Source organism: Gracilinanus agilis, chromosome 3 (genome assembly GCF_016433145.1).
Source record: "Gracilinanus agilis isolate LMUSP501 chromosome 3, AgileGrace, whole genome shotgun sequence".
NCBI lineage: Eukaryota > Metazoa > Chordata > Mammalia > Didelphimorphia > Didelphidae > Gracilinanus > Gracilinanus agilis.
Window position 1 is genome coordinate 32,010,335 of NC_058132.1, and position 12,250 is coordinate 32,022,584.

At 43.9% G+C, this 12,250-nt stretch overlaps 1 protein-coding gene across 1 annotated transcript in view; it reads right to left on the reverse strand.

Annotated features, from left to right (window-relative positions):
• Positions 1-12,250, reverse strand: part of CFAP74 (cilia and flagella associated protein 74) — a 56,683-nt gene that overhangs the window by 20,682 nt on the left and 23,751 nt on the right. Inside the window, 6 exon segments of the mRNA XM_044668643.1 lie at positions 784-819; positions 822-885; positions 1,988-2,264; positions 3,965-4,098; positions 4,618-4,791; positions 5,467-5,554. Of these exon segments, the coding sequence (XP_044524578.1) occupies positions 784-819; positions 822-885; positions 1,988-2,264; positions 3,965-4,098; positions 4,618-4,791; positions 5,467-5,554 (773 nt within the window).

A 12,250-nucleotide genomic window follows, 5' to 3' on the forward strand; every position in this document is an offset into this window, starting at 1 on the left:
TGGTAAGGGTAGGCAATGGGGGTCAAGTGACTTGCCCAGGGTCACACAGCTGGGAAGTGTCTGAGGCCAGATTTGAACCTAGGACCTCCTGTCTCTAGGCCTGGCTCTCAATCCACTGAGCTACCCAGCTGCCCCCTGGCATATATATAAGTTATATATATTCTTATCTCATATGTTATATAGAAATGATATATATATATAAATGTGTATATATTATATAAATAATATCTATATTACATGATATTTATGTATTATATAAACAACATTTATATTATATAGTACTTATATATTATATAAATAATATTTATATATTACAGAAATATTTACATTATATTAATTATTCATATATTTTATATTATATATCCATATAAGTATATCACAAATTTATATAGCATATAAATTAATGTATAATATAAATATTTAATATATATTTAATATTATACATACATACCAGGCATCATTCTAAGCAATTATTTTCTTATTTGATTCTCACCACAACCCTGGGAGGTAGAGACTATTATCATCCCCATTTTACAGATGAGAAAACTGACTCATCCAGGGTCTCCCGCCTCATAATTATCTGAATTTGGATTTGAACTCATGTCTTTTGGCCTTCAAGTCTAGTGTGCTACGGACTGGGCCACCTCACTGCCTCATTAGAAAAATTCCTCCAAGAAGGCCTGAAGTACGGGCAGTGCTGCTACGATAGCTAGCTTTTTTGGCATTTCTGTTTTTCAGGCCCCGACGGGGCTGGTTTCACACTTGTTCTGGGGGTTGCCATACCATTGGTGAGACTCCTAGTTTCACGTTTCTCGTTCTCACGACTTCTTTTTTAATCACTGTCTCCGACAGGGTTGGGGAGAAAACCACTTGGATCATGCATCTCTGGGAGGGAGGAGAGACAAAGAAAAGACTCTGTCAGAGGTTAAAAAAAAAAAAAAGAAAAAAAGCTTTTTTTCTTCTTTAAAAATCTGAACAGAAAACCAGAAGTTCATCCCTGTCTTCTGGCCTCTGGCTGTCAAAAGAGCCCTGAGCCTCCTGGAAATTTTTCATCCTTAACTATTTTGAGAAGCGATGATTCATTGAGCCAAATGGGATAAAAGTAACTCCTGATGTCAGGAGCTTTAAAAATGCCTCGACTTCCCCCTGTCAGTTTCCTGAGGATAATCACACAGATTCTGCAGGATTATTATTGACCTAAGAAATCCGGCCATAAGAGAAACAACAAAAACAAACAAAAACTTGTAAAATGAAGAAAAACAGGTTCTAGAACTTGGAGTCAGGAGGCCTGAGATCGAATTGCTTCTCAGATGTGACTGGTTGTTTGAACTTGGGCAAGTTCTGAACCTTCGTCTTCATCTGTAAAATGGGGAGATGAATGCTTCACCGTTTATCTCCCAGAGTTATAAGTAAAGGACTTTGTATGCTGTAAATAAAGCTGAGGGCAGGGACTGGAAAGCTGGCTTGGCTTGGCACCTCTAGGTAGCGTAGTGCCTGGCACAAAGCAAACATCTAAAGCTTTAGTCATTAATTCAGCCCGTTTATTCCTATTCTCTTTTCAAAAAAAAATTTTATTTTAAATTTTAAACCCTTAACTTCGGTGTATTGTCTCATAGGTGGAAGAGTGGTAAGGGTAGGCAATGGGGGTCAAGTGACTTGCCCAGGGTCACACAGCTGGGAAGTGTCTGAGGCCGGATTTGAACCTAGGACCTCCTGTCTCTAGGCCTGGCTCTCAATCCACTGAGCTACCCAGCTGCCCGTCTTTTCAAAATTTTAAGTAAAAAAACAATTTTTTTTAAACCCTTCTCTTCTGTCTATGGATTCTAAGGGCTGGGCAAATGAGTCACACAGCTAGGAAGAGTCTGAGTTCAGATTTGAACCCAGGTCCTCTAAATCCAGGATTCTCACTCTCTTTGGAGATTTAGGGAGCAAATAGGTCGTGCCTAAGCAAGAGTCCCCCTTTGCCTTCTTTAGGGTTCATACGCACCTTTCCTGGTAGCAGAGTTCCCACCGAGGGCATGATCTTGATGGGGGCATTTGGTGGCAAAAGGAACTCAAAAGATGTGGGTCCCACAGGTGCGACTTCCCCCAAACCAATTCGGGGGACTGCGTGAGTCAGAGAATTCATGCTCGTGTGGGAATTGATCACGTACAGAGAGGCTACGGATGAGTCGAACAAAGCCGTGGCTGCAAACCTGATCCGGTAGTGGGACAGCTCCAACGGTGGGTGGACACCGATGCCTCTGCACGACAATGTAAATGCTCTGGAAGGCCAACAGTTAGAAATCAGGGGTCTTCAACGGCCTTTTCTAAGTCAGATTTCCTGAATGAGGCTTCCACGGGAGTTCCTCCCCACTCATGGCACCCTAGGTCAACTCTTCAGGGCTACCATGGAAGGAACCCAGGTCTATCGATGGGCAAAGTTGATGGAAATGTCCCCAAAGAGAGCAGAAAAGACACTTTTTATCCCTATTGATGGGAATGGAGCCAAATAGGAAGGGAAGGAAGGAAGGAGAAACACGGCTGCCTCTTTGTAGAGAAGGAAAAGAAAGGAGCAGTCATGAGGGAAGAGATGATTTTGAAACCCATATTGTCTTGCAGCCCTGAATTCTCGTACCCTGAGCTCAGCCTGGGACACATGCCCCCTGTTGTAGACACACTGGGGTCTCAGGGCTCTGAAACCTAATGATTCTGTCTTAGAACAGGCAAGATGGAACAAGAGGGGACTTCTGGGATGCTAGCGAAGGAGTAAAAAGAGAAGGAGCGATCCTAGTAAAGGATTGAATAAGAGTGAGAAGGGTATCTATTACCTCTTCTGCTCACCATATTCATTGAACCCACCTGGCTACTTGCTTTTTTTTTGCCCAAAAGGAAACAGTGGTTATTGTCCTTTCTTTAGTTGTTCTGGCAAGTGGGATGGAGGTTTGATCATTTTTATGGTAGATTAAACACAAAGTCTATTTAAAAAGTCCCCTAAGGAATAGGATTGGGGATGTAGACTCTAAATGATCACTCTATTGCAAATATTAATAACATGGAAATAGGTCTTGATCAATGACACATGTAAAACCCAGTGGAATTGCTCATTGGACATGGGAGTGGGGAGGGAAAGAACATGAATCATGTAACCATGGAAAAATATTCTAAATCAATTAATAAAATAAAATAAAAAGTCCCCAAAGTCAGAGGGTATGATGGCTACTAACCAGCAATATAGGATTTCTCTTGTTCATGTGCCCAAGGACAGCCCAATTTTTTTTTTTACAATTGATTTAGCTCCTTATAAATTTGAGTAATTAGACCTTTATCAGAGGTTTTTGTTATAAATTTTTTTTCCAATTTGTTACTTCCCTTCTAATTTTGGTTGCATTGGTTTTGTTTGTATAAAACCTTTTTAATTTAATGGAATCAAAATTATTTATTTTACATTTTGTAATATTTTCTAACTCTTGTTTGGAATAAAATCTTTCCTTTCCCATAGATCTGACAGGTAAACTATTCTATGTTCACCTAATCTACTTATAGTTTCCTTCTTTATATTTAAGATATTCACCCGTTCTGAATTTATCTTGGTATAGGATGTGAGATGTTGATCTAAACCCAATCCCTCCCATAATGTTTTCCAATTTTCCTAGCAGTTTTTGTCAAATAGTGGATTTTTTAGGACAGCCCAATTTGACATGTGCAAATTTCTTTTTTACTCCCTCCCAGGTTCAGCAAATCCAAGAAATTCTTTTCTCCTTACAAGCTCTATTGGACAACCATTCTCAAAAGGCCTTAATAGTTTAGCCACAGACCAGATGGCTCTCCCAGTTGACCGTGCCCATTTTTAACGGAAGAGGGTGAAAATACGGGCAAGTAGGGTGATACCTCCAATTCTGGCCATTGTCTCTATTGATGATCTCCAGAGACACGCTTGGCCCACCCACATGTTGGGGTTCTATCAATGGGATCCCCAACTCACCTGTTAATTTCAGTAATGCAAACCAGCTGGAAGTTATATTCCTTCGCCTTGTGGGGTTTAAAGATAACGTTGAGAGGTAGCGACTCCAAAGGCAGGATAGTTCCAAACCCATCATTAGGCTGAATTTCCACATACTTGATGAAGAAAAGAAATATTTGATAACTGGAAGGAAGCTACCTATGAATATCATCATTTCCCCCTCTTTGCTCTTACCTCTCACCCCACTTGGCCCCAAGCAGTCCCAGGACCCACCTTGGACAAGGGATGGGGAGGGCGTGGGGATACGAGGTCATACTCTCTGTGGTCCCTGGAGGAACTTAGGGACTTTCGTTTCAGAAGGAAGAAACTGCAGGAAATGACTTGTCAAAGGTCTCATGGGTAGATCCGAGATTTGAACCTCAGTCCTCTGACTCCTATTGCATTATACTCTTCTGTGATTTCCCCTAAAGTTGGCACAGCCTATTCCTAGAAGTTACAGGATTTTTTTCCCCTCTTGGTTGGCTAAAGCATATTGAATTATTCTGCCATGGAAGCCTGGGCATGGCGCCTGGGATGTCAACAAATATCGATGTAGCACTCTGTACAAGGGCAACCTAATACCATGGGTAATTGGAAGCGGTTATGACAGCAGTGGAATGCCCCAAGAGAGGTACCTGTGGCAAATTGGTAAATCCATACTCCTGAGGGAGGAAGGATTTATTAATGAGTGTGATGTCTGCATAAACAGCTTCGTAGATAGTGCAGTACCCAAAATTCACTTCTTTGGGTTCTATTTCCAAGTCGGTTGTCGTGACGATGGCATGGACCATAAAATGCACCGGCCTTTTCTGAAATGGAAGAAGGACACTTGGGAAAGGGAAAGAATGGCTTGCCTGGCACCTTCTATCCATTGAACTCAAAGTCTTTTCACTGGGAATTATTATTATTATTGTGGTTGTTGTTATTTGTTCAATGGGAATAGTGGGACAACAGATTATAACTACATGTAAAAAAATAAGTGAATTTAGGGGCAGCTAAGTGGCTCAGTGGATAGAGTGCCAAATCTAGAGTTGAGAGGATCTGGGTTCAAATCTGGCCTCAGATACTTCCTAGCTGTGAGGTTCTGGACAAGTCACTTAACCTTTAGTGCCTAGACCTTACCTCTTCTCTGCCCTGGAACTAATGCTTGTATCAATTCTAAGACAGAAGGTAAGGGTTTGGCAGGAAAAAGAAAGAACAATTATTTTAAAAAACCCAAAGAGAATGAGGAGCCATGCCTGCCACTGCAAAGTCGCTTCTAACTCTTTGTTATCCCAGTTGGGATTGTCTTGGTGGTTCGCCATCTCCCTCTCCAACTCATTTCACAGATGAGAAAACAGAAGCAAACAGGAGTACGTGATTGGTCCAGGCTTATACAGGAAGGGTCTGAGGTCAGATTTGAACCCCCAACCTCCCATCTCCAGGCTGCCACTAGAGAATGACTATTCCTAGAATCTTTAGCTTGGATCAGTTGCCTCCCTTACCTGATCAGCCACTCTTATTGTTACGGGTGCCTGCAGGACTCTGGTTTCTTTGTCAAAATATTTTCCTGCATCTTCTGGGAGGGACTGTCTGAAAGAAGGAGGAAAAGAACATTCAGGAATCCTTTCTTGATGTGATTATCCACATAATCACAGGTTAGCTGTAGGACTAGGGGTGGGGATGAAATCTCAGGCCATCCGAAACATAGCGACGACATAAAAAAAATGAAATTCTGCTTAGAAATCCGCTTCCCTCCCCCTGGCACCTTCTTCCCACCCACCCAAGGGAAGGAAAGAATTTGTAACTTGGAAGTCTGAGAAAATTGTTTTTACATGTAATTGGGATCAAAGAAAAGATTAAAAAAAAAAAAAAAGAAATCTCCCTCCTACCTTATGTTCAGTGGTGTATCCACTACATGGATTTTTTGGTAAACCTCCGTCATAGAATCAGGATTGATTTCAAGGCAGAAGAGTGGTAAGGGCTAGACAACTGGGGTTAAGTGACTCTCTCAGGGTCACCCAGCCAGGTGACCTCAAATCTGAACTCAGGACCTTCGATCTCCAGGTCTGGTTCTCTATCCATTGAGCTACCTGCCTGCCCCCTTCCCTGCCCCAGGCTTTCTTAAATTAAGGTTCTCTTGGAAGGGCTATGAGGGATCAGTCAGTGACTAGTCGACAAGCATCTCTTAAACTCATCTGTCAGGCAACAGGCTAATATAGATACAAAGAGAAGGAAAGGAAAAAAACAACAGCCATCTAATGCAAGAAACATGAATAACTGTGTACATGTCAGAGATGTGCTGTCGAGAAAATGGAAGATGATCTCAGAGGAAGGGCACAGGGACATTGGGGAGGTGGGAGAGACCAGGAATCCCTCCTGCGATTTGACTCGGTCTTGGAATCCAAGGAATCTGGGAGTAAGGAAGGAAGGACGGTGAGCATGCGAGGCAGAGTCCAGATGGTCGCTTGGGGGCTTCAGGAAAATCGCCCCGACAGCTGAGCGGAGGGCGGATGGGAGTGGAAGAGACTTGAGGCACCGAGAGCGGCGAGAAGGCGACCGAAACTGGGCCAGACAAGAAGTGATGGGAGTCTGCATCAGGATAATGGCCGAATGAGTGGAGAGAAGGGGATGTGTGTGAGAGAGGGGTGAGGGTAGAAATGACCAGACTGGACAGTGGATTGGACATGTGGGGTGATTGAGAGGGAGAGGATGAGGGTGACACAGAAGTTGTGAGCCTACATGAGTGGGAGGAAGCTCATGCTCTTGCCAGTAATAAAAAAATAAGGAAAGTCTGGGACAGCTAGATGGCTCAGTGGATAGAGAGCCAGGCCTGGAAATGGGGAGATCCAAGGTTCAAATGTGACCTCAAACACTTCTTAGCTGTGTGACCCTGGGTAAGTCACCTAATCCCAATTGCCCAGTCCTTATGTCTCTTTCTACCTTGGAACCAATACTTAGTATCAATTCTAAAATAAAAGGTAAGAGTTCAAAAAAGAAAAGAAAGGAAGAAAGAAGGGAAAGAGTTTTTTTGGGGGGTGGGGAGTATAATGAGTTATCTTATAGACATATTGAGGCTGAAATGGGTACATCCAATGTCCTGTCAGTCGTCCCCTAAGATGTCCAATAAGCAGCTCGTTATAGAACATGAGAGTTCAGGAGAAGACTTAGGGATGGAGATGAAGATCTGGGAATCACATGCATAGAAATGATCACTGAATACAAGAGAAAGAATGAGATCCCCAGGTGAGCAAGAGTTCTTACCCTCCGTGGATGCCCAAGGGGTCTGGGGATCAACACTGAAGAGAAAGGGGAGGGCCGGTAATAAGCATTTATGGAGGACCTACCCCCCTCTATGCCAGGCTCTGTGCGAAGGGCTTTAAAAAGATCTCCTTTGCTTTGGATGGGAAAAATGCCATCTTGGTTTTCACTAACCTTTGGCTTCTTTTGTTATCTCAGGTGCTTTATTTCATGCATCTAAAATATTTTGAAAAGGGGGTTCACAGGCTCCATCTAAGAACTCTATGGCACACTCAAAATTAAAGAGGTGGAAGGGGTGACTAGGTGGTGCCATAGTGCCTAGAGTGCCAGGCCTGTTGAGAGGAATACATCTTCCCGAGTCCAGCTTCTTACACTTACTAACTGTGCAACCCTGGGTGAGTCATTTAACTCTATTGGTCTCTGTTTCTTCATCTGTCAAAAGAACTGGAGAAGGAAAGGGAAAACCACTCCAGTATCTCTGCCAAGAAAACTCCAAACAGGGTCAGGAAGAGATAGACACAACTGATTTGCCTCAGTTTCCTCATCTGTCAAATGAGCTGGAGAAGGAAATGGCAAACCACTCCAGTATCCCTTCCAAGAAAACTCAAAAGAGGACTCACTAGAGAGACTAGGAGGGACATTCCTATTTAGTGGGAGGGATGTGGATAAAAATTAAGCAAAAGGAGACTAAGAAGAAGCAGTCAAAGAGGTGGGAGAAGACTTGGGGAGAAAACAGTATCATGACAAGCTAGAGAGGAGAGAGCATCTGGGGAGGAGATGGCAATCAACCATTGTCAAAGGCTGAGAAAAGACTATTTGATTTGGCATCTGGTCCTTTTGGAGAGAGAAGTTTCAGTTGAATGATGAAGTCAGAAGCCAGAATTCAGAGTTAGAAGAGAGGGAGAGAAAGGTAAGTGGAGGTACTGAGTATATAGATAGCTTTCTCAAGGAGTTTAGCCAAGAAACAAAAGAGAAATATTGAGGGGCAGCTGGGTGGCTCAGTGGATTGAGAGCCAGGACCATAGACAGGAGGTCAAAGATGACTTTAGATATATCCCAACTGTGTGACTCTGGGCAAGTCACTTAACCCCCATTGCTTAGGTCTTACCTCTCTTCTTCCTTGGAACCAATACATAGCATTGATTCTAAGACATAAGGTAAGAGTTTTAAAAGAGAGAGAGAATGCATGAGAGAGATTGGACAGAACTTATTGGGGATAATAGAATCAAGAGGGAATTTTTAAAGGATGGAAGTGATTTGGGTTTTCAATGATGGTGAACACAAGCACTCATGAAATTTCAGAGGATTATAGGATCAAGGATTTAGAATGAAAAGAGATATTGGAGGCCATTGAGTCCAAATGCCTCATTTTGCAAATGAAGAAGCAGGGGCACAAAGAGGTCAAATGACTTATCAAGGGTCACGCAACCAGTAAGTGTCTCAAGTGGGATCTGGATCCAGCTCTTCCTGTCTCCAAGCCCAGTGTCCTATTCAGTATGTCACACTGCCTCTTTTCCAAGTGGGTTCTCTCCAGTTCACTGACTATAAATGTGATTATAGCTGACATCTGTCAGAAGGCTCGGTGCCTGCCAAGCTGGAGGAAGGAACTGGTCCTCTCCATTCATACAAAGTCTTTATATGAGCAATACACGATCTTATAATTCTTTCATCCAATTCTCTTGTGAGTCATGGCAACTTAAACATGGAAAGAAAAATAATACAGCTGCATCTCACATCAGGAAGGACACATGATCTTGAACAGTTGCTTGTAAATCAAATAATAATTTAATTATATAATAAATATAATTTTAATTGCCTTCATTAAATTGAGTTTGCTATTTAAAGGAATCTTTCAAAGAATCTCTCTGTAAAACGAACAGTTGCCTCATCATTTTCCTATCATGTGAATCTAAATGCTTATAGGTTTTCTTTAAAAAAAAATCCTTGAAGGAGCTAGATGCCTCAGTAGATCAAGAGTTGGGCTTGGAGTCAAGAGGATCTGGGTTCAAATTTGACCTCAGATACTTCCTAACTGTGTGATCCTGGGCAAGTCACTCAATCCTGTTTGCCTCAGTTTTCTCATCTGTAAAATGAGCTGGAGAAGGAAGTGGCCAACCACTCCAGTATCTCTGCCAAGAAAACCCCAAATGGGGTCACAAAGAGTGAGACTTGTCTAAAATGACTGAACACACATAAATTCAGCATTTGGCACATAGCAGAGACTTAGTAAATGCTTAGCGACTGATTGCATCACTTTAGAGACATTTGTCCACCCTGTTAGTACCATCTGAGATTCAAGGAGAGGCTTCCTTCCCTTGCAGGCATAGCTTCGTGTTCCAACTGAAATCCTTGAGTTTGTGCAATGCCTCAAAGGAGCATGAGCAAGGCATACAAGGTCATCTTATGGGCGTTTTTTTCTTTTTCTTTCTTTAAAAAGCCCTACTAGGTATTGGTTCCAAGGTAGAAGAGAGGTAAGGGCTAGGCATTTGGGAATAAGTGACTTGCCCAAGGTCACACAGCTAGGAAGTGTCTGAGGCTACATTTGAACCCAGGATCTCCTGCCTTCAGACCTAGATCTCTAACTACTGTGAAACCTAGCCATCCTTTCTTCAGTATTAGTTTCTCAAAAAATCCACCAATTTGGAGAGCTCTCCAAAACACTCGTGTCAGGTCCATGAATAAACCTCTGGCTGGCTCTCGGGGTGCCTGGACCCTTCTTAAGGAGCCACAAGATCACAAGAAGACTATTGACTAACAAGCCCCACTGCAGCAAATGTGGGCTTGAAGTTTGACTGATATTTCTAAACTAACCATCTGGCGCAATTGAACCAGAGTAACCAAAAAGAGAATTGTAACTCCAGCATTCTCAGAGGAATCGTGGGTAAATGAGGCTGTGGGGTTTAAAAAAAGGGGACAATTAACGTCCTCAAATGAGAAATTCAGTTCCTCTAAGTGCCTAAATTTGGTTCTCAGACACTCAGAAATACTTTTGATGATTTTCTGGATTTAATGAAATTTTAATCCGGATCATGTAAGGCCGCCATGTGCCAATCCTCCACCTCCATCCCTGAAACCTCACCCACACACACACCTGCATCCTTGTTCAGACACTTCAGTTGTGTCTGACTCTTTGCGACCCCATTTGGGGTTTTCTTGGCAAATCCTGGAGTGGTTTGCCATTTCCTTCTCCGGTTTATTTTATAGATGAGAAACTGAGGCAAACCCGGGTAAATGACTTGCCCAGGGTCACACAGCTAGGAAGTGTCTGAAGTCCCATTTGAACCCAGGTCCTCTTGGCTCCAGGCCTGGCACTCTATTCATGGTGCCACCTGGCTGCCTTATGGGTTCCATTTTATAAAAAGGCTTCGGGCTCTGCTACCAGCAATCCCATGAACACATTTCCAGCTAACTCAGCATAGGCGTTCGCTTGGAATACCGATGTCCCTATTTATAACCCCTGGACTCGAAAGTAATGGAAGCGAGTCTCCCCCACGCCAGTCTCCACAGTGATTCGACGCCCACGGCCTGATTTCTATGGAAGCTCCCCACCAGAAGACTGAAGGCAGCTCTAGAGACCTTTATTCACTAACTGCATTCGGCCCCTTGACTGGGATGCCTCAGAAATCCGCGACACTCGCATTCGGTACTCTAGTGGAAGTCATTCCCAAGAGCGGCCGGTCATCTGGGTCAAAATCAGGATGGGGCTGGGGCTCTGGGGGGGGGCTCAGACTGTCTGTTGATACTGAAATTCTGCCTTTCATCCCCAAGAGCCCAGGGGGGCCCAGGCTTTCCCTCTGATGTCCAGCGGCCCCTCCCCGTGGCCCCTCTTCAAGAAGGGAAACATTTCAGAGTTGACTCTGAAGACGTAGACACGGGTTACAAAAGAGGGCTACATCCGTTTTAACAGGGGGATAGAGTGGTTGGCCAAACAGCCTTGGTTTCTCCTTTTTTCCCCCTTTTTTAACCCTTACAATCCACTGAGCCACCCGGCTGCCCCCTCGAGCTTTAATGGAAGGGATATAGAGACAAATAGTAAAAATCTCTTCTGAAGTGGGAATCACACTGTGGAGAAAATGGGGAGCTGAAGAGAACTCCCAAGTTCCCAAGGAGGGACTGAGCACAGTCTCCCTCCCACCCCCACCCCCTGAGCAAGGGAGTGAAATGATTAGACTTGTGGTTTAGGGAGAGAAACGGGGCACCTGTAGGGACGGTAGATTGGTGAAGGGAGATGAGAAGCCACAGATTTAATGAGGAGGCTACAGCATTCTGGGTGAGAAGGGGCGAGGACCTGAAGCCGGAGGGTGGCTGTGTGAGGGAAGAGCAAGGGGGAGATTTAAGAGTAGCTGTGAAAGGAGGCAGCTGGGTGGCTCAGTGGATAGAGAGCCAAGCCCAAAGATGGGAGATCCTGGGTTCCAATGTGGCCTCAGACACTTCCCAGCTGTGTGACCCTGGGCCAGTCCCTTCACCCCTATTGCCTAGCCTTTACTGCTCTTCTGCCTTGGAACCAATACATTATTGATTCCAAGAAGGAAGACAAAGGGTTAAAAAATAGATGTAACAATCCAGTTTGACAGAAATTGTGAACTGAGAGGGTATAAAGGATGAAAGAGAGTTGAGGGTGATTCCAGGGCTATTTGGGTGACCAGAAGGCTGATGGCACCCTCGAGAGGGAACTCTGGGGCAGGGGTGGGCTTAGGGAAAATGGAATGATTTGGGCTTTGGACATGTTGAGTTTGGCATGCTTATGGGACATCCAGATGGAAATGCTGGTGCCAAGGAAAGGAGGCTCAAGAAAGGGGCTGGGTTTGAAGCTAAAGATCCGGGAATTGTCCGCACGATTAACAGCCAAAAGCCATGGCAGCTGTGGGAGGGAGAGACCTCTGCGGGAAGCATTCGTACTTGGTGCTAGGACAGAGATGGTGGTCCAGTAAGGGAGACTGAAAAAGAATAGTGAGGCACGTAGAAGGGAGAGAGAGAGAGAGAGAGAGAGAGAGAGAGAGAGAGAGAGAGAGAGAGAGAGAGAAGGAG